This window comes from Electrona antarctica (assembly GCF_951216825.1).
Source record: "Electrona antarctica genome assembly, chromosome: 19".
NCBI classification, from domain to species: Eukaryota; Metazoa; Chordata; class Actinopteri; order Myctophiformes; family Myctophidae; genus Electrona; species Electrona antarctica.
In genome coordinates, this window is record NC_136800.1 from 26263144 (window position 1) to 26286389 (window position 23246).

The 23246-nt window shown below is 42.5% G+C and overlaps 1 protein-coding gene across 1 annotated transcript in view; it reads right to left on the reverse strand.

Annotated features, from left to right (window-relative positions):
* adcy8 (adenylate cyclase 8 (brain)) overlaps window positions 1–23246 on the reverse strand; it is a gene marked incomplete at both ends in the record, with an annotated part of 127913 nt that overhangs the window by 24150 nt on the left and 80517 nt on the right. Inside the window, 5 exons of the mRNA XM_079529275.1 lie at window positions 10315–10393; window positions 13377–13549; window positions 17384–17473; window positions 18869–19070; window positions 19778–19878. Coding sequence (XP_079385401.1) covers window positions 10315–10393; window positions 13377–13549; window positions 17384–17473; window positions 18869–19070; window positions 19778–19878 — 645 coding nt within the window. The remainder of the gene's footprint in view (window positions 1–10314; window positions 10394–13376; window positions 13550–17383; window positions 17474–18868; window positions 19071–19777; window positions 19879–23246) is intronic.

Genomic DNA, 23246 nt, shown 5'->3' on the forward strand with positions numbered 1-23246 from the left:
TCAAATTATTATATTCTAGATCGGTGCCCGTTGGGCATTGGCCTACTTGCAAGTTGGAAATGCATGCCCCACCCAGTAATTATCTCTGTGTTCCTTTTATGCCCCATATATGGAGTTCTTTGTCAGGCATGCCCACATTTGGAGTGCTGTGATGTCAGAACAGGCCAGCTCCATATATGGACAGAGCCGACACCGGGCACTGCACTCCCTGTACTGTGGGGGTGTGGAACGTGTGTGTCGAATTTGAAGTCGGTGGGGCGAACGGTTCTCGAGTTACGTGGATTACAGACATACACAGAGAGACATAGACGTAGACGTGGTGCATTTATAGGCAAACCAATCCATTTTTATTATTATTATTTTATGAGCGTGATAAAATTGTGAAAATACCTGCAAGTGCACAACGCATGCTGGTTGATCTGCCATTTTCACTATACTTTTGATGCTGTAGTACGAACAAGTAGGGCATTCATTTACGGAGTAGGCATATAATATAGATATATAAGACGCTTCTGCCCGGGTCAGCCTGACATCAACGAAATAAAGTGTGCAGGTAAGACATCATTTAGCATTAAATATCATAAATATAGGTGATATTATAGTACCACAGTAGTACCACATCACAGAGCAGAGTGGCATGCTAAATTCAATACAATACACACAGATTGGACACCCGTCTCAGCGACCTTGGCAGCGAGTCAAGGTCAACGTATCATGCTAATTACTAATTACTGTATAGAGGTAGGTTGACTCAGCTGTCAATTGCACCTCATTTAAGTGATGGGCTCCTTCACACACGTACGCATTCACTTATGTTTGTTTAAAAGCTATTTGCGATACACAACACCAGCACACAACTCTACTTTCTATAGGCCCCGTCCACACGTACAGTAGATGGTTATATAAAGCTACGTTTAAAAATATATATACCTGCGTCGTGTGGACGAAGCCTAAATGTCTAATCATAACATTAACCCCCATCTGAATCTTTCACTCATTGAAAAAGAAAAAGAAAAAAAAAAACATACAAACCTAGTCATGTTTAAATGCCAGGAAAATGCTCCTTACAGTGTCTGTTTCTCAAATGCATGTGGGGACATTTGGCTCCCTTACAAGTACACACACTCAGAGAGAGAGAGAGAGAGAGAGAGAGAGAGAGAGAGAGAGAGAGAGAGAGAGAGAGAGAGAGAGAGAGAGAGAGAGAGAGAGGTATTCATTCTGTAATCTGTGTCCCTGCTTGACCTGGGTTCAGATCCATTAGTCCTCCCTGGGCCGTGCTCTCAGCTTTCCTACTGTCTCTCAATTCAATAATTGCATAATTAATTATACAGGAACGTGGCCTGCCTGGCTTACTAAAAGAGATATATGGTTACTGCTTGAATTAAATGTTAGGATGATAAGGATATGCCTAAATTGTAAATTGTAAAGGTACATTTTGTTTGTGTTGCAAGGGCACACCCTCGCCCCTCTTCCTCTTCATGTACAGTCCTGAACAACGTACTGAAGCAGGCCATCAGTGGATTGGAGCAAGAACTCTGCATCATTATTACGAAGTGGAGTTAGATAATAAATCCCCAAATGAGGATTTACTGTCGCCAATTTCTTCTATATAGCTATTTGTATTGTTGATGGAATGTATTATAGAATTGATGATAGATATCCGATCTCCGATTGTTTGCAGGGTCATACCGGCTGATACCGATTTAGATACATTTTATATTATTTATATTACATTTTTATATTATATTTATATTGAACTCATTGCTGAAATGTTATTATGTATTTATTTTAACAAAAGACAAAGAGTGCCCGAACGGACCTGGACTAGACAGACTAGATGACATCTGCCTGCTATCTGACCATGTGGAGCATAGCAGGCACATGTCTGTTACGGACCATGTGGAGACAGAGTGTGTGCCAAGGTTGGAATTGGGCTAAACACCTATCAGAATTATCCTCCCGTCCGAACCATCAGATTGCCCTTTGTTAAACATATGTGTTAAATAGCTCTATATTCTGATATTATTCATTGCTATGGAGTGTTTACATTATCTCCAATGACCTTTCAGTTGACAAGGACAAGACATCGGTGGAAGCTGTGTGCCCAAGCGAACATGCTGTGAAGATATCGCTCTTTAGATCCTTCTAGCATGTGCTCAGTACATGTGAAGATATCGCTCTTTAGATCCTTCTGTACACCGCTGTATTCTGTGCACCTTTGGTGTCGCTACAGACAAGGCAGCATCAGACGACTGACAGTGGCCAATAATGACTGCATGTCAAGATTGCTTGCTGCTGACAAGAAGCTCCAGTGCAAGCCAGATGTGTGTTAGTGTCGGGGTACTCTGACTCACCTGCTCTGCTGTGCTACGTAACCTATAGGTTCGTGGGTTGCACTGGGTTGGGCATCTGAGTCAGTACATGACATCATCACTGTCACAACGGACCCTACGCGCACTTCGGTCAGGTTCTCATCTAGATTGTGGAACCACTGGCGCACATGTTTGTATGTCAGAAACTGAACAATGTGGGATATGTGCATTTTATTTCATTCTTTTTATTTCCTGTTATTTTTGTGTTGTGTTGTTTAATTGTGATGTGGATCTACCTGGGTCTGAAATAAAGATTGATTGATTGTTTTTCAGCATCAGGGCTCTCCCTGTTTCTCACTGGCAGGTGTAGCCAGTAGGATACAACACAGCAGCAGTGACCACACACAGAAATCAGTGTGTGAGGCGAGGAATCAATTGGCATAACAACTAAAGGGGGTAAAGAATATTTTGTATTCATCAATGAAACGTTCCTCCTCACTTTGTTCACCCCTTGGTTTAGACCAAGAACCTATATCTGCCCCTGTGTGTTTATCCGCTAAAACACAACAGTGCTGATTGCTTGGGTTTTGATATCGCCCAGGACCCATACGCACACTGTGATATTTCTGTTTATTCTAGGGAGCCATACACAGCTCTCAAAAGTATAGCAATGAAGAGAAAAAAAGTTTAACGGCTGATATCGTCCCGGGGGCTCTGTTATCTCCCAGTAACAGCCCGACTTTCTGAACGGACAACGGAATATTTCACTGGCATTTTTTAGACCACAAGGTCTCTTCATAACCCTCCTTAAAACACCATAACAGCAAGAAGTACATAACCCTCCTTAAAACACCATAACAGCAAGAAGTACATAACCCTCCTTAAAACACCATAACAGCAAGAAGAAAGGTCTCTTCATAAGCCTCCTTAAAACACCATAACAGCAAGAAGACCACAAGGTCTCTTCATAACCCTCCTTAAAACACCATAACAGCAAGAAGAAAGGTCTCTTCATAAGCCTCCTTAAAACACCATAACAGCAAGAAGAAAGGTCTCTTCATAAGCCTCCTTAAAACACCATAACAGCAAGAAGACCACAAGGTCTCTTCATAAGCCTCCTTAAAACACCATAACAGCAAGAAGACCACAAGGTCTCTTCATAAGCCTCCTTAAAACACCATAACAGCAAGAAGACCACAAGGTCTCTTCATAAGCCTCCTTAAAACACCATAACAGCAAGAAGAAAGGTCTCTTCATAAGCCTCCTTAAAACACCATAACAGCAAGAAGACCACAAGGTCTCTTCATAAGCCTCCTTAAAACACCATAACAGCAAGAAGAAAGGTCTCTTCATAAGCCTCCTTAAAACACCATAACAGCAAGAAGACCACAAGGTCTCTTCATAAGCCTCCTTAAAACACCATAACAGCAAGAAGAAAGGTCTCTTCATAAGCCTCCTTAAAACACCATAACAGCAAGAAGACCACAAGGTCTCTTCATAAGCCTCCTTAAAACACCATAACAGCAAGAAGACCACAAGGTCTCTTCATAAGCCTCCTTAAAACACCATAACAGCAAGAAGAAAGAATTTCTTCTCCCGGATAATGAGCATGACTTTCATTCTGCTTCCAGAATGGAGCTGATAAGATGAAAACATGCAAATCATTTCCTCCATCGCGGCCTGTGGCATGAACGGCTTGGTGGGTTCACAGGTTTTATGTCATTTAGGAAAGTTGTTTATAATAGCATAATTATCACGCTGTCACAGAGCCGGTCACCGGCCTACAGTACTAGACCTGTACGTGCCCGCCGGTCACCGGCCTACAGTACTAGACCTGTACGTGCCCGTCGGTCACCGGCCTACAGTACTAGACCTGTACGTGCCCGTCGGTCACCGGCCTACAGTACTAGACCTGTACGTGCCCGTCGGTCACCGGCCTACAGTACTAGACCTGTACGTGCCCGTCGGTCACCGGCCTACAGTACTAGACCTGTACGTGCCCACGGTCACCGGCCTACAGTACTAGACCTGTACGTGCCCGTCGGTCACCGGCCTACAGTACTAGACCTGTACGTGCCCACGGTCACCGGCCTACAGTACTAGACCTGTACGTGCCCGTCGGTCACCGGCCTACAGTACTAGACCTGTACGTGCCCACGGTCACCGGCCTACAGTACTAGACCTGTACGTGCCCGCGGTCACCGGCCTACAGTACTAGACCTGTACGTGCCCGTCGGTCACCGGCCTACAGTACTAGACCTGTACGTGCCCGTCGGTCACCGGCCTACAGTACTTGGGAACGATGCAACTTGGGAACCTAATAATACCCATTGTTATGCACCCGTTTTAACTATGTGTCTGTGTCCCTTTTGTGCCCATACTGTATATGGAGATCTCTGTAGTATGCAATACCCATTGTCATAGCACCCATTTTAACTGTCTGTCTGTGTCCCACATGGAGATCTCTGTATCTGTCTGTCTGCCTGTGTCTGAAGATAGTCAGAGGATATTAATACAATCTGGGAATACATTTCTTCACTCTTTGTAAGGGTGTCTACTAACATATCCCACATTGGTTTCTATTAACCCACCCTAGGGGAAGTTTTGACAGCTGCTGAAAGTTGCGGTACCATTAACAACCAATATGGCAAAATATTCTAAGTTTCATTATACTTTAAGTAGCATGTGACGTGTCAAACTAGGGGGTTGATTCTAATGAAATTTAGAACATTTTGCCTTATGTTGGTTGTTAATAGCCAGCTTTTTTTTTGTATGTGCGCACACTTTGTCCTACATGCGCGCGTGCACACACACACACACACACACACACACACACACACACACACACACACACACACACACACACACACACACACACACACACACACACACACACACACACACACACACACACACACACACACACACACACACACACTTCCTAACCAATACATTTCTTCACCGATGTGTTTATAAAGGTGTCTAGTGACACATCACACAAAGACGATAAAAACGGCCATAGCCACTTTTACAAATGTGCTGACCTCATCACATTTGTGATGATGGCTATGGCCGTTTTTAGCCCAAGGAGTGTTTTTTGTGCAAAACGAATGCTTGAAATGGGTTCAGAATCATGAAAAACCTCTAGTTTGACATTTGTCACATGCTAATGAAATTTAGAACCTTTTTGCCATATTGGTTGTTAACACAATCAGCGCCGGGATTCCTTCAAAATAGAAGCTCTGGGGTGCCGGGAAGACATGGCCGCTTTTACTCTGTAAAGTTTACTCTGTTCCGGAAAAAAACTGAGATATTTTTTTGCTCGCTTACCTCGCTAAGAATCCGATAAAAGTCGCTGATGATCCCTCGCGTTCATATTTTTGAACTAGAGGCAGTTGAGAAGTCAGAAATGAAGAGCTTAGTATATCCATCAGATCAAAACCACGGAGAGCGCCCTGGATTAGGAGAGACAAGGCATTCTTTCTGCAGTGGTAAACTAGGAAGTGAATGGACCACGCATGAACGAAAAGCGAAGCGTATGGTGGCCTTGGAGTCCCAACTAAAAAATAAAAAAGGAAAAAAATCAGAATATTCTTCTCTCGTGTGATATCATTGAAGATGCACTAGGACGTGTACACACGTCATTGCAACCCGTCGATTGGATTGCTTATGACGTGTGAGCACGTCGGTTGGACTGAACCAGTTAATGAAACCCCAACTTTCAGCAGCTGTCAAAGATTCCCCTAGGGTGGTTGAATATAAACCAATGTGGAATATGTTAGTAGACACCTTTACAAACACATTGGTGAAGAAACCTCTTGGTAAGTCAAGAAAAAATCAGAAGAAGGCCATTATAAAGTGCAATAAAAAATAAAACTCTAATTTGGGGGGAAATAGTCTATACTTCAGTGCTGCTACAGTCTAGTAATTAAGAGTTGTGAATCACAGGGGCCTGTTTGTTTATTAATTGAATTTCTTGCTAATGACTCTGGGCCCGTTATGGACCCACTAGGTTCACTGCTCGCCAACTCATTATCCCAACACCAACCTTTCCTAATGAGGACAACAGAAAATGGTACTCGGGTTCTATCTCCACTCGCATGATTAACAGACTAAAATGATACCAAACTTAAAACTCCTTTTCTCTCTCAGTGGTGAGCGTATTCATCAAGTCCATATATTCAACATTTTACTTGAGTACTGGCATCAAAACATATTTAAAGGAAAGGCCTTAACTCTGAGAGTGCACGAGCGGAACCAAATGGACCCGTAAGCGTCCAAATTGGTTCCATTTGTAAACTCTAAAGGCCAAACCGCAACTAGTCACAACTCCTGGCAACAAAATAGTTTTTAAGGTCAACCGCACCAATTCAACTCCTTGCAATAAAACAGTTTTTAAGGTCAACCGCACCAATGCAACTCCTTGCAATAAAACAGTTTTAAGGTCAACCGCACCAATGCAACTCCTTGCAATAAAACAGTTTTTAAGGTCAACCGCACCAATGAAACTCCTTGCAATAACGCAAGTTAGTTTAGAGTTTGGATTTGACGGGGTCCCAGAGATAGGAAATGGTATGAAATGGGATTCTGTGAATAACTGGGGGTCCTGGACATGAAAACGTCTGAGACCGCTGCTCTAGAAGATTGCTTCACATACGGGTAGCCATTTAATCGCTTCTGTATTACAATTCAACCCTCTTCTAATAATAGGACAGGATGATGTCTTTGATGTGCAGTCGTGACCTGGACTCAACGTCCCACAATCCCTCGGCAACAAACCAATTTCCCCATCAAGTCCAGCGAGAGCACACATCACACGATGCGCTGAACTGGTAAAGGTTAGAGCGAGATAGAGAGAGAGATAGAGAGAGAGAGATAGAGAGAGAGAGAGAGAGAGAGAGAGAGAGAGAGAGAGAGAGGATGAGCGACAGAAATACTATGATATATTATACCAGTAAGACGCCCTAAGGGCGAGATGCAACCTTGCCCTCAGGGGCCCTAACTTAATTTTAGGGCCTGTTGAGAACTCTGTTTATAACTAGCTTCGAGCTAGCATAATGACGTTCTACGTCCGTGCTACTTCCGTGTTACAACTGTCGAAACCTTGATATCCTTAACGTATTCTTTCCAGGTGTGTTTATCATTATGAGCTGTATTTTGTCACGTTCGGCTCACGCTAAACACTAAACAGGGTGATTATTTCACGTCGACATTCAAGTACCACTATCAGAAGATGTAACGCAGGTAAAGTAATGTGTCACTCTACAACTAAAGTTTTCCACCTGTCCAAAGTCATTTCTGATACAGACATAGCATTGGATCAATTCGAGACGGTCATCAAGGCTAATACAGACATAACCTTTCTGTAATCATCCTATCCTTTTTTATATAACGCCATTTAGGTCAATGATATAACATTATGTAGTGTAATAATAATATATAAATAGCAGCCAGACATTGACTGCCAGTTAACATGTCTTCTGTCTTTTGGTACGATTGATGTGCGATGCACCGCGCATCAATGATTGATTTAGATTTTTTCCCAGTAAGATGGAGGGTATTATACCATGGTACATACATTTTCTCCAGGGGTACGCTTTTAAAAATCGACCTGTCCCTAAGATGGTTCACGATGAGATGTCGAGTCATGGTTCACGATGAGATGTCGAGTCCTGGTTCACGATGACATGTCGAGTCATGGTTCACAATAAGATGTCGAGTCATGGTTCACAATGAGATGTCGAGTCATGGTTCACGATGAGATGTCGAGTCATGGTTCACGATGAGATGTCGAGTCATGGTTCACGATGAGATGTCGAGTCATGGTTCACAATGAGATGTCGAGTCATGGTTCACAATGACATGTCGAGTCATGGTTCACAATGACATGTCGAGTCATGGTTCACGATGAGTGTCGAGTCATGGTTCACAATGAGATGTCGAGTCATGGTTCACGATGAGATGTCGAGTCATGGTTCACGATGAGATGTCGAGTCATGGTTCACAATGACATGTCGAGTCATGGTTCACAATAAGATGTCGAGTCATGGTTCACAATGACATGTCGAGTCATGGTTCACAATAAGATGTCGAGTCATGGTTCACGATGAGATGTCGAGTCATGGTTCACGATGAGATGTCGAGTCATGGTTCACGATGAGATGTCGAGTCATGGTTCACAATGAGATGTCGAGTCATGGTTCACGATAACATGTCTAGTCATGGTTCATGAAGCTCACGCTGGAACAAAACAAACCCAGGATAATTGCTTTTCTATGTTTAGTTTGAAAGTTTGCTCGCTGTCAGACAAGAAGTGAAAAGCTGAGCGATGGGAAAATCGATGTGTCACCGACTGACTGCAGGGCTGGACTTTTCACACAGGGAAGAAAAGACCTTCAATTACACATCAGACTCCCCCGAGGTTCTCTGACTCTGAGTACAATAAATGTTATGAGAGAGAGAGAGAGAGAGAGAGAGAGAGAGAGAGAGAGAGAGAGAGAGGGAGGAGAGAGAGAGAGAGAGAGAAAGAGAGAGAGAGAGAGAGAGAGAGAGAGAGAGAGAGAGAGAGAGAGAGAGAGAGAGAGAGAGAGAGAGAGAGAGAGAGAGATTAGAGTAATAGAAAAGTTGAGCTGTTCAGTCATCCAGAAAAAGATTTGTAGAAGCAAGCAACAAAGAAAGAAAGAAAGAAAGAAAGAAAGAAAGATGCAGCAGAGGACATTTATTTCCTTTTATTTGTGTTTGATGTCTTTTTAATCCCACTCGCATTGATTAGTCTTGTGTTGACTGCAGATGAGTTAGCTGAATAATTCACAGTACTAGAGTTTTGTAGTGATGTGTTTGAGAACTCTCCCTACACATAAATCGTCGTTCTCACAACTTTTTTTCTTTGTCAACGTCCCCCATAACTCCATAATACTTGGCAACACCTTGAGAATCAAACCCTGCCTCACCCAGGAGTGCGCTCAACTCCTTGCCTAGGGCCAGGCCTCGAAAGCTTGGCAGTTTTAACTCCCTCTTTATTGGCCCACAGGGATGCTCACCGAAGGCCCGCCAAATGATGCAGCACACCTGCCCTTCAACCTCCCACAATGTTCCCATCTCCCCCTTTTGCTTTCACTTCGTTGGGTTGCTGCCCTGCATTGAGCCACTAAACACTGATGTTGGCCTTACGAGACAACCAAAGCAGGGGTCACCAATCTGTCTGTACACAGACAAATATGTCCGTGGCAAAGACTTGATCATGTCTGTGGCAAACTTTTGGATTTTCTGTTTTACACACCATTATGACCCAATTACTGTATGTCAACCTCCAGGTTTTCTTCAGAATATGTATGGCAATTATTTATTATGACACTATGTGGCACATTAGGAGTCCAACTAGTACTAGTGGTTCTCAAATGTTTTATTTGCAAAGACCCCTGTAACTCTGAGAGTTACACAACTGTTATTCAGGGATATCTATGTATGTGTTTCTGGTAATATTATTGTCCACTCGTTTTGTACGTATGTTCGTGGCAAAATAAAAATGTCCACCACAAGCCAACATGGTGATGACCTCTGAACCAAAGGCATGGTGGTCCCTAAATCAGTAGTTCTCAAACTTATTTTGTGTAAAAAAAAAAAAAGATATGTATTTGGCTGCGGACCCCATCTAAAAAGGTTTTGTGCCAGGTACCCCCAGAAGAGAAGATTTGTGTTAAAAAAACTTCTAAAATGTTCAAAATTTCCAAAACATTTGGCTGAGCATGGAATGTGATGTATGATGATAAGAGCGCCGCTCACTACACACAAGTGTGATTTTTCTCTCCAAATAAATTCATAAATAGCAGATGTACAGTACAAGCTTGTACATATTTTGCTATTTTGAATATGACTAGAGTGGTTACAATGATTGTGATGCCCTGTTTGTTTTCCCTTGACCACAGATGTTAAGAATGTGATATAGATACAGGCGTCATGCATAGATTATTATACTGTATAGGTGTACGTAGGAACCTCTTACCTGCTGTCCGTGGTAGAAGACAGCCAACAGGAACATAGCCATCAGGAGCAGTGACGTTTCTTTAGTTCCCAGGAAGTTTCTGATGAGACACGGTTGGATTCATATTAGATAATGATCTCTGTCTCTGTGTGGACACTTTCTATTATATTTTCTTTTTCTTTTTAAGATTCACAAATTCACCAATATAAGTATAAATAACTGTGAAATCTCGATGGTTTGGTGTAAGGCATGAGTTATCTTAAAGCCTTTTTGCAATGTTAATGACATTTAGAAGATTTAGAGCACTTTCCTGGGGGTCTTTATGTGTGTAATATGTGGTTTTAGCAGTGAGCCCAGTGTATCTGATGTCATCGACACTTGGGTCACTTCCTTCCTGGACTACAATTCCCATAATGCTTTGGTGCACTGCTCCTCCTTGTGGATAGGGGGAGGGATGTCTTACTGAGCCCACATGTAGTCCAAGGAAGCTCTGAGAAGGAAGTGAAGTGGTCACGTGACTGGGCTGCGCCATGACACTTTCATCGACACTTTCATGGGAGCCAAACTACCCGGAAGTTTGGCAGAATGCACTGGAGTCAATGAGAGCTCAGTGACCAGCTCATGAACAAACATTATTTATGAACAATTGAGACCTTTTGTAAAGTAATCACTTCTGGAAATTAACAGAAGACATGTAACACATTATTGTCTGCTGTGTTGTTATTCGATGTGTACACTGTGTAATTTTCATAGAGGTATGGTATCTAAAGAGCACAAAGTACCTTTCTGAACGCACCAAGTATCGCAAGTTTCCTGTCTGGCAGCCAAATATCGCGATACTTCGGAGCCAGAAACGATACCTGCTGCTGTTTAGAAGTGATTAGAAAACAACCTGTGATATGTCTTCTGTTATTTTCCAGAAGTGATTACTTTACAAAAGGTCTCAATTGTTCATAAATAATGTTTGTTATGAGCTGGTCCAGCCGGCTCCATTCACTGCCATGTATTCATTGCACTTCCGGTGTGAGTTTGGCTCCCATGAAAGTGTCATGGCGCAGCCCAGTCACGTGACCACCTTCTCAGAGCTTTCTTGATGTAGTCCAGGAAGTAAGTGCTCACTGCTAAAATCTAAAATATCTAAAACTACATATTACACACATTATGACACATAAAGACCCCCAGGAAAGTGTTCTGAATCTTCTAAACGTCATTAACACCCCGAACGCCCGGGGTTATTTAATCCATTAAATCATAGCGCCCAGCGATTTATAGCAGCGGAGCACATATAGCGACGGACCGGATGTTATCCTGGATGTGGCTGAAGTAGCTAGATGTAGCCAAGGCGATCGACAACAACAGGAGGTATGATTAATTCTATCGCGACTAGCGACGAGACCGCGGTGGGCCGTCTAACACATAATACTTTCTTAGAATTGGACGGAATGATTTAGATCAAGAGTTATTCACGTTTTAAGATTTTCCATCTCGTCCGCTAAACACGGGGGGAACATTTTCGATGACGTCCCACTGTCCCACTGCAACAACGAATGTTGCGCAACAGACGCTCCCAGCCTGTGGAGCGATGCGATCGGTTTAGATATCAATAATCTCCGTCCTTTTGATCAATCTCCGTCTTGAACGATAGGGCGGAGAGCTCTATCCTGTGCGCTCAGGGTGTTAACATATTCTTTTGCAAAAAGGGTGAAGTTTCCCTTTAAAGGAGCACTGTATTCAAATCTTATCTTCACACTCATGTTCATACAGTAGTTAGATGGTGCCATTTATGTCCAATCAAATCCACAAGCAAACATCAAGATTAATGGACAAAGCCCATGCAGACCGTTTTTGAAGGCACTTTTTTTGGCAAATTGAACTTCCCTGTCCCGACATGAAACCGGAAACGACTGCTATATTGATGATATAAATGGTGGGCAGGTGTTTTTTAAAGTTTAATACTCCTTCAAATCAGTCCCACCCTACAATTGGAGACCAGGAAGAGCAGTCTTCACTGTAGTGAGGATCTGTAATAAACAATAAACAATACAAATGTGTCCCATGCTGCGTTCTGTATCCGTGTCATTGACATTATGCTGTGTGTATGTTGCTCCTGTAATGTTCTGTATGTTGCTACTGTACATTGTGGCCTTTTTGCTTCCAGTCCTGAGGGTTTCAAGGAATGAATGAAATATGATATACAAATCACATGGAGCTTAAATGACAACTAGAGCTCCAGGGGAAGCACACACTGCATGTGTGTGTGTGTGTGTGTGTGTGTGTGTGTGTGTGTGTGTGTGTGTGTGTGTGTGTGTGTGTGTGTGTGTGTGTGTGTGTGTGTGTGTGTGTGTGTGTGTGTGTGTGTGTGTGTGTGTGCGCGTGCGTGCGTGCGTGCGTGCGTGCACATGGACAAACTAAAAGGGCACTATGCGATCAGAGAGAATGCCTCCATTAGGCCAGACAATGACTTCCTGTTGGCTCACATTGTCAACCAACAAGCAAAAGGTTAACATGGAGAGAGAGAGAGAGCGAGAGAGAGAGAGAGAGAGAGAGAGAGAGAGAGAGAGAGGGAGAGAGAGAGAAAGAGAGAGAGAGAGAGAGATGGGGGGTGGTCGGAAAAGCCAGTGTATTTGTTCATCACATTTCAACATCTAGGCAGTTCAAATGATTGACACATTGACAGTGGGAGCACAGCGTGCGCACCATACCGCATACTGCATGCACACTTGTTGATCTGCTATTCTATAGTTTTTTGTCCGAAATTCTTGAAATGTTTTTGAAAGTATTCTTCATAGGACACATGTATACACATGCTGTACCCAAACCAGGTTGAAAGTGGATAAGAGAGTGAGTGGAAAAAGGCACTGCGCGTGCGTGCGTGCGTGCGTGCGTGCGTGCGTGCAAATGTTCTCAGCTTTGGTTTGTACAATATGTCCTGTGACTATTTGTTCTGATATAAACTATAAAGTGTGTGTGTGTGTGTGTGTGTGTGTGTGTGTGTGTGTGTGTGTGTGTGTGTGTGTGTGTGTGTGTGTGTGTGTGTGTGTGTGTGTGTGTATGTGTGTGCGTGCGTGTGCGCGTGTACTCACTCTGTGTTGTGGTGCACACTGTCATAGCGTAAGAACAGAGATGTGTAAAATGCTTCAGTCAGCAGGGAGTAGATGGCGATCATCACCAGCAGAACAGCCAGCTTCATCACAGAGTTCAACCTCAGGAACACTGCACACGTCACCATGGCCAGCACGCCTGTGAACACGAAATACTGATGCAGAGAGGGGGAGAGATGTCAAATGTCCAGTCAGTGTTGATTTCGTTGACTACGATGACTGTGTCGGCTGCCTTTTTTCACTGACAAATTCTAAATAAAAGCTAGGCTACGATGACTAAGCTAAGACGAAATAATATATTGACAATTTCGTCAGCAAATAAAATCAAGCTTCAAATAAATAAAATCAGTGTTGAGTCAACAAAGTGTGAAATCAAGCATTGTGATGCCATCAAGGCCCGCCAATATATATATATTTTGTTTTAGTCGACTAAAATCTTATGGTATTTAGTCGACTAAAACTAGACTAACACTAAAACATTTCTGATGAATGACTAAAACTAAATCAAAAGTTGCTGTTAAAATCAGCACTGCGTCCAGTGAAGACAAAATACTGCAGGACAGAGAGACAGGAGAGAGATTGCCCTGCAGGGACAAGCGGACCCCCTGCGGGTACTTTGGGGCAATTAGTAGGACCCGACCCACCAGGCAGAAAACCCACTGCCAAATTGTAAGACAGAAACCTATTGGATTCATTGGAAATAACAAAAGTAATAGAGCATGCACATCCACTCTAGCCCAGGTGCTGGGCAAATGGCAGTACAAGAGAAAGAAATAGAGTCCGCAACAATGGTAAGGAATAACTCCACTGGTTTATTAATTCAACGTTTCGATCACTGGGATCTTCTTCTTTACCACTGTGTTGCGGACTCTATTTCTTTCTCTTAACCCATTAACACATGAGGCCGATTCTACAAATAAAATAAATAATAAATCAGTGGTACTTTTTCGTGCCATGGACGTCTGCCAAATTAAATACTAGAGAGAGAGAGAGAGAGAGAGAGAGAGAGAGAGAGAGAGAGAGAGAGAGAGAGAGAGAGAGAGAGAGAGAGAGATCTTTATTCAGATTCCCTGGGGACTTGAGACTGAAATGGAATGTCACACTTGCCTGAAGTCAGTGTGTACTTTTGAATAAAAACATGTGATACACTGTGTGTGTGCGCGTGGAAAGGAAATCAAGTGAATACATTACACAGAAGAAAATAAATAAACATATAACATAAATGTCAAAGAATGCGTATTTGTACAAGTCTATGACATACTCCTCCATGCCTGATTAATGATGATGAGTAATTTGTTTGTTGAAACAAGTCGAGATGATCTCCTCCGGTCATTCTCAACCCATTTGATTGCGAGCACCCCCGGTTTGACACGCCATTAGACCACAGAGATTGTTTTAATCTGTGGGATTTGTGTTGATTTCATCGACTATAACTATGGTGAAACATTTCCGCCGACTACCTTTTTTCACTGATGAAAACTAAAAACGAATCTATGAAATGTACTAAAAGGTTCAGCAACAAATAAAAACGTTATCGGGATGGACTAGTGGAGAAGAGATCCAGTAGAACATGAGCCATTTTTGCCAACTAAATCAACTGTATATTAGGCGCCTGGTAAAACTAGACTAAAACTAAAACCTTTCAGGTGACTAAAATATGACAAAAACTAAATGGAATTTTATTCAAAACACTATGACTAAAATAAATAACAATATTGCTGTCAAAATCAACACTACTGTGTTGACACATTGGTTTATTTAACTCATTGCCTCTCAATGATGAGATTCTCTCCATGAGGTGTTTTCAGTGGTTTACGGTAGGGGGCGCTCTACCGCACGCAGCCTGAGAATGATCCCAGGATCAACAAAGTCGTGTACACCCAGAACTCACATGATCACAACATGTTCCAGGCAGCTAGTACACCCAGAACTTGCATGATCACAAAATGTTCCAGCTGGTTTAGGATAATGCTAAAAGGATGTATTAACTCACATGATCACAACATGTTCCAGCTAGTTTAGGATATGTAATGCTAAAAGGATTTATGAAAAAATAAATCCACTTTTCTCATGCTTTCTGGTGGTTTTGGGTGAAAACAAGCTAAGCCACATTCACAGTATGAGTAGCAGAGTTATTTTCCCCCCTGATAATATTCTATGATATTTTCAAAGGTTGGTGAAAAAGCTTAGACAGTTCCCAGACTTTTCAGATCGAGACCCAAAAAGAGACATTAGACGGTTGAACGGACCCAGACTAGTGAAAATAGCCAAATACCCAATCAACAAGATCCCAGCTGTGAGCTTGTTGAGTGGCAATTTTCACTACTTCTTAACACTAGCACGTCTAAGCGGTCCATCTGACCGATTTTGAGATTTTGAAGTGGATTTTCTTTGCCCATGAAGTTCTGAGAAAGTTCCCCTTGCATGACTTTTTCTAAATATTCGATTCAAATCATCTCTTTTTTTTTCATCTGAAATGTTTTGTAAATATGATTTTAGGCATACTTATACCTATTATATCTGCTCTTTTTCGCATTTTCGATACAAATAAATCAATTATCCTGATGGTTCGGAACTTCGGAGGGCACGCTAAAACCGGCATTATAGCCTGCTGCTGTGGGTTGTTCCACAGCCTATTCTGGCATATAAATATCGCCAGCTCTTTGTCAGTCAAAAGATAACAGTTATGTCCGTCCTTCTTTGTCTGTAAACTTTTCTGCAAGCGACCAGTGGAACTGATCTCCACGCACGCACGGCTTTCCTTTTTTCTCTCTCTCCCTCTCAGGGAGGCATGTAAATGTTCATGAATTCAAGTAACTGACGGTGAGGTATGCGGAAGTGCATTTTATATAACGCTGTAGCACTATTTGTGGCGGTCACATGACTTGACATATCCTATGGTATATAAACCGTGCTGCTATAAACCTGCTGCGGCTGAGATGTGGACCTCTGGAGCTGGCAGAATCTATCAAATATATATTAATTACATCGATGCGCCCGGCCATTTACCCATACACGTGTAGCCTATAATGTTTCCCCCTCTATATAAAAATGACAATATAACTCTAATGTCGTATTTCGTCTGACTCTGAGCAATGCGCCCTGGCTCTGGCTGTTACAATAACGTGTGGTATTTTATTGGCTCAATACAAAGTCGGACAGTGTTTTATCCGCCCCCAAAACTGTGTTGGACCCGACCCCCTGTTACCTCCTGACCGAGCTGAAGCACCCCAACGCCCAGTATTGTATTTGTTATTTGGACTAAAATGATTTATATATATAATCCGTTAATCACACAATCAAAGACCAAATAATTTGCAGGCAGTTGGCGTTAATTACCTCGTGCTGCGCAAGGGTATTATATAGCGCTCACACCGTCACTATAATTATATTTTGGTAAACTGAAATGAAAAAGAAAAAATAAGTCGAGTTGTCCTGTCGAGTTGAAACGCTGCCTTGAATTAGTTGGAATGTGACATTTAGAAGACAATGGCAAGTCGTCAACCCCCCCCCCCCCGCCGCAGGTGGGAGAGGTGTGAAGAGCATTAGAAGAGATGCAGGGAGAGAGTGGCCAATGGAATTGCACGAAAAACACGGTCATCCTGACCGTTAACCGTCAGAGTAGTAAGTGAGTTGAGTTCAGACATGCTAGTGTTAAGCATTTGTTTTTAAAATGTATGGAATTTCTTAGATTTTTTATTTGATTTCTTCATGGAATAACTGAAACAAATGTAAATAACTGAATTTTCTTTTTAATTCATGAAAGGTTTTGCTTTTTGGGGAATGCTATTTAAAAAAGAAAAGAGGTTTCAAAATAATAATTAAAAACAAAATGTAGGGCACAAATTATAAAGGGACCCACAAAAGTGTTTGGGAAACAGTGGCTTAGACCATGTTTTAACAGGGACAATAAAAGAGTTCACTCGGAGAGTTACAGACCCCCAAAGGGACCACTTGGTTCCCGTCATGTATGAGGTGTGGCTCTTTACCTCGGGATAGAAGCAGATGTCTGGGATGGTTGCAGACTCGTTGAACGTCTGGTTTCTGAAAGAAGTGGACTTGTCAAAGTCACACCACAGCTGGAGAGAGAGAGGGAGAGAGAGAGAGAGAGAGAGACAGAGAGACAGACAGACAGACAGACAGACAGACAGACAGACAGACAGACAGACAGACAGACAGACAGACAGACAGACAGACAGACAGACAGACAGACAGACAGACAGACAGACAGACAGACAGACAGACAGACAGACAAAAATCGGTTAATTGTGTCTGTGACGAGTATTAACAAGAGCTTGTGACTACATCCATTGAAACACAGGTTATGTTTTTTTGTTTAATTTCCTGAAAAGTAACCGTTTTGGACATACAAGGTTTCCCCTCACAGCTACGATATCATATTTGATATTGTGATGTGAGACAGACTCGTTTTGTCTGCGATTGTGGACAGCGTAATATAGTGATATGGCATAAGTGTTGTTGTTGTCTGAGTACTACACCACTGTCTGACTCACACCTCTCCTTTCTCTCATTCTAATTAAATGGTTTGCCCTGCTGAAGATAACAACAAAAATATGCCTTGTTTAGTTGTAAGGCCATGCGTGTCTTTGTGAATAGAGGCTGCTTTTCATTGCAAAAAAAAAACTGTTTCCTCACACACACGCACACACATACACAGACAGACAGACAAACAGGGGGTGTATAATACACTCTGCTCGACCGCCCGTGACCTTGAAGATCTCATTATTCTTGAGTTTGTTTCATGTGCTTCACTGGGACTAAACAGCAGCGAATTGGCACCTTTTTCAAGCATGCACGCATGAACGCATGCACGCATGCACGCATAGAGTTGTATGTATTACTATACGTGTGAGAACATCAATGTTTTAGGACGTCATATGAATGTCTATTTTTACCACTTTTAACCCTAAAGCCGTAAATAGCCGGACCATTGCCTCAATGTACCTGTAAGGTATCTTCAGTATGTGACACTGGTGAACATCTAAGTATATCAGGCACAGGAAAATTGTCCATTTCTCACAGTTGGCTCACACGCACACATGCACTCACGCACGCACGCACGTCGCATGCATGTAGTGTCTCTCTCTCTCTCTCTCTCTCTCTCTCTCTCTCTCTCCATCTCTCTCAATCCTTAATGTTCTACAGATTGTGCTACAGTATAAGGACAGCACTGCTACATCAGGGAAACGAGGGTCAATGAGGTCAGCCTTTCTGTGCGTGCGTGCGTGCGTGCGTGCGTGCGTGCGTGCGTGCGTGCGTGCGTGGTTAATTCATAACTAACTATTTTACATTCCTAGAAATGTAGTGGAATCAAAAGTACACTACTCGTCGTTGAATTTGAATTCATAGTGGAGTGCATGTCAAAGCTCCCACAAAATAAGTAAAGTACAGAATTACAGATACTTCTTAACAGATATACATTGTCACTCCATTCTAACAGGAAGTACACTCACAATGTTGATCATAGCAGCCAGGAAGTTGATGAGTATGGACAGGAAGACGATGACGTTGCGTGCGGCGTAGGTCTCGTTGATCCAGCAGCAGGCTTTACGCATCATCAGCGGGAGACACTTGTAGTCCTCCGCTGTGGTCACCAGCACCAGGCAGGAGTGCAGCACGATGAGCACCGAGAACTGGATCACCATGGTCAGCATCCTGCGAGACAGGCACATGCACATAGACATCAAAGGGGGCTTCGGTCCCTGCCCTTTTACCCGTCTGTAAAAAAAAAAACCTGCCCTCTCGAGACCATGAATGCAAGCATTTACTGTGGCAGCATTTTGCGTTAAAAGAATATGTCCTGTGTAGAAATCCATATCATAGTATTATAGTTAAGTGTTGGCGTTTGCAAGCACTCACTTTCAGTATAAGCTTGTCCTGCTGCCTCCTGCATTATGTGCAATTTCACAACAGGTGTTATGCATGGCCATTGAGTGATATCTAACGAGCGCTGAAAATAGCCCATTTAGAATAATATTGTGAGCTTGTAGATCGGCTATTTTTGGCATGCAGCTGAGTGAAAATCAGCTATTTCAATGGTATCACAGCCCGCCAAAAATACATTTTAGTCGACTAAATCAACTGTACATTTAGTCGACTGAAATCTAACCATGTGCTGTCAAAATCAACACAACAGCAGTGAGCTTGTAGATCGGCTATTTTCTAAAGATTTTTTACACATTTTGAAATTGTGAAACGGGACATTCTGCACAATGAGTACTTTTACTTTCGGTAGTTTAAGTATATTTTGATACCAATACGTTTGGTATCTTCTACTCAAATAAACCTTTCATTCTGGACCTTTACTTGTAACGGAGTATTTGTACACTGCATTGCTACTTTTACTTAAGTTTAAGCTGTACCTGGCGGAGGGCAGCAGCGCCTGGACGGTGGTGATGAAGATGAGGACGATGAAGGAACACACCAGGTTGGACTTGAAGACTTCGTCCCTCATCTGGGAGTACTGAGGAGAGGAGGGGAGGAGGAGACACCGTTTTTAGACTACCATTTTTAGAGTACCATTTGACGACACAAATATACACATAAAAAACACGTGCTCGACAAAGTAATCAACCCCAATACTTGAGTCAAAGTACTATACTACTTCTGGTCAAATATCACTCAACTACTGAGTGGAAGCTACTGGGAAAAAAATATAATACAATATTTGAATATTCAAATTGCAGAGTACATTTTCAATAGGTGAAAATATCCAATCTGCGAGCTGGCAACACGTCGACATGTTGTGAACTTAGATCTGCTGTTTTACAGAATATTATACATTATGGGCTGTATTTTGTGTGTCTTAAGTACCAGGTCGTATTACTTAACTTAAGACCTTGAGGCGTGGTCAATGCACTTAACTTAAGACCTTGAGGCGTGGTCAATGCTCTTTGGCCACTCAGAATAGCCAAATGGCATTGATCACGCCTCCAGGTCTTAAGTTAAGTAATAAGACCTGGTACTTAAGACACGCAAAATACAGCCCATATGTCTGACATGCAGTGGAGTAAAGGTTACAAGCTTACGTCATAAGCACTCAAGTAAATGTGGTACTTCATTTGTGTCCACAACTGCTCACATCACACAACAAGGCACGGTCACATGCAACGATCATAGTCACCACGGTTACATGCGCTAGGACAGAGAGAGAGAGAGAGAGAGAGAGAGAGAGAGAGAGAGAGAGAGAGAGAGAGAAGCAAGTGGGCATGCAGGAGCTGGCAGGAAGAAGCTACACGATGTCCGACACTACAAGGTACGACCGTACGTCGTACCTTGAACGATATATTGTGCTATTTCTGACCTTTCACCTCTGTTGCTGTTTTAGTAATATTATCCCTGCTGTCAACCAGGTTAAAGAAATCACAGATTGAGACTTTAAACCTTTGAGATATCGAGAGTTCGAGACTATTACAGATTTTATTGAAGATGCTTCAGAACATAGTATTGCTAGTTTGACCACATCAAATGCTCTAAAATAAAAATGGTAACTGAAAATAGACAATTTACAAGCTCAAAATGACTGGAATCAGTCGTGGCGACTGAGAGAACATTAATCCATGAGTTTTATAAAGCTGCCGTCGTCATTATTTACCCATGAACATGGACCTGCGACCCACAAATGGGCCCCGGCCCACTGTTTGGGAACCGTTCACAATATAAGTGTCAAGTTTGAAATTTATCCATGGGAAATAAAGAAAGAATGAAAGAATGAAAACAAAGACTGTCAGGAGGTCAAACATAAGGCAGGCAGGTCAAGTTCTTCCCACAAGAAAAGGGGTGGGACTACAGCAATGGTTTTGGACAACCTCACATGTCCAAAACTGTGACTTTTCAGGATTCAAGTGAAATAATGGCAAAAGTAGCAGATCTACAAGCTCAAAATGTGTCGATTTGTGTCACATTTCGAGGTACATTGGATCAAGTAGGGCATTAATTATAACAGAGAGAGAGAGAGAGAGAGAGAGAGAGAGAGAGAGAGAGAGAGAGAGAGAGAGAGAGAGAGGATATGGAGATAAGAGGTTTCTGCCAGCAATTATATGAGGGCAGCGACAAATCTGGGATATCCACCTCATAAGGGGACCTGGGGACAGATCTGGGATATCCACCTCATAAGGGGACCTGGGGACAGATCTGGGATATCCACCTCATAAGGGGACCTGGGGACAGCTCGTCATAATGAGGTTTGTTCCCCAGCTCCCTCCTTGGCTGCGTATGAAAGAAACTGAAGCGCTAACTGCTACCGATGAGCAGGTTTGTGTCATGAATGGTTTCCTCCACCATTGGTGTGTGAATGGGTGTGTGAACTGTGAAGTGCATTGTAAAGTGCTCTGAAGGGTCGTAAAGACTAGAAAGGTATAAATGCAGTCCATTTAACATTTACCACAAATCGACCCTGACAACTTGGTGGAGCCTTTGACCAGCGTGTGTTCCTTAAAAGCAGGAGATTGATAGTGATGCTGGACACGAGCGTCACAGTAAGTGACCAGACACAGAAGACAAGTCTACACAGCAGAAATCACACGCCAACATCTCCAGGTCCAGCATTAGCAGTGATTGTTCAGTATAGCTCATGCAAAGCCAATGCAGATTTATTTTCCCCGGAACAGGTATTGGGACGAACGTGAATATGCACTTCGGACAGCTGAATCTCAGAGTTATTTTTTGATCACCCTGAGTGCAATATCCCTCAATACACCTACTGTAGTGGTGCTGTCCACAGTGGACAGTCACTGGATCCTTCAGTGGATCCAAACAGGAACATGAGACCTTCCCCAGGTTCCGTTGAACTCCTTGCTGTGCCATTATACAGCTGACAGTGTTGTTCAAGTTAGTGCTGGTTGCAGAGTCCAATGCAACTGTTAAAAGGGGGAGGGTTGACTCCCTACTGTGTGGTCAGAGATGTCTCTCTTGTGATCCAGGGATGCGCATCAGTGACAACAGGTTCTCAAAATAAACTTCTTGGAGAGCATTCAAGCCCGGGGGTCTGCGATGTCGATATGAATACATCAGAGGTGGATATCGCCTGGTATTAATTAAGAATGACCTTTTCTTTTATATTGTCTGGTGGTCACGATGAGCTATCCTTACTCCACAATGGAGATCCGTGTCAGCCTGAGCCATGTTTAGTACAGCGGCTTATACCCCAATACAAGAGGTATTGTGCACTTTTTCAAAAAAGCATGAAACTTCTACCATAGTTAGATGATATCATGAGGTGTATTTTCAGATGTGGAGTCAAGTCAGATTTGACCCCTGAGGCCCGGTAGAGCATAATATGTGACCAATACCCATAACATCCTATATAAGGCAAAAAAGTCCAAATTTCATCATTCTTTAAGTAGCATGTGACATATGAAACTAGGGTGTTTGCATGATTCTGAATCCATTCCAAGCATTAGTTTTGCAAAAAAACACTCATTGGGCTTAAAACGGCCATGCCCACTTGCCCAAATGTGCTGGCATCATCAATTTGTGATGACGGCATTGGCCGTTTTTAGCCCAATGAGTGTTTTTTTTGCAAAACTAATGCTTGGAATGGATTCAGCATCATGAAATCACCCTAGTTTCATATGTCACATGCTACTTAAAGAATGATGAAATTTGGACTTTTTTGCCTTATATAGGATGTTATGGGTATTGGTCACATATTATGCTCTACCGGGCCTCAGGGGTCAAATCTGACTTGACTCCACATCTGAAAATACACCTCATGGTATCATCTAACTATGGTAAAAGTTTCATGCTTTTTTGAAAAAGTGCACAATTTTTTGGTAATCCGCTGTACTAGTTAAGACATGGAGCCTGTGATGTCACAATGATATGCGTTTG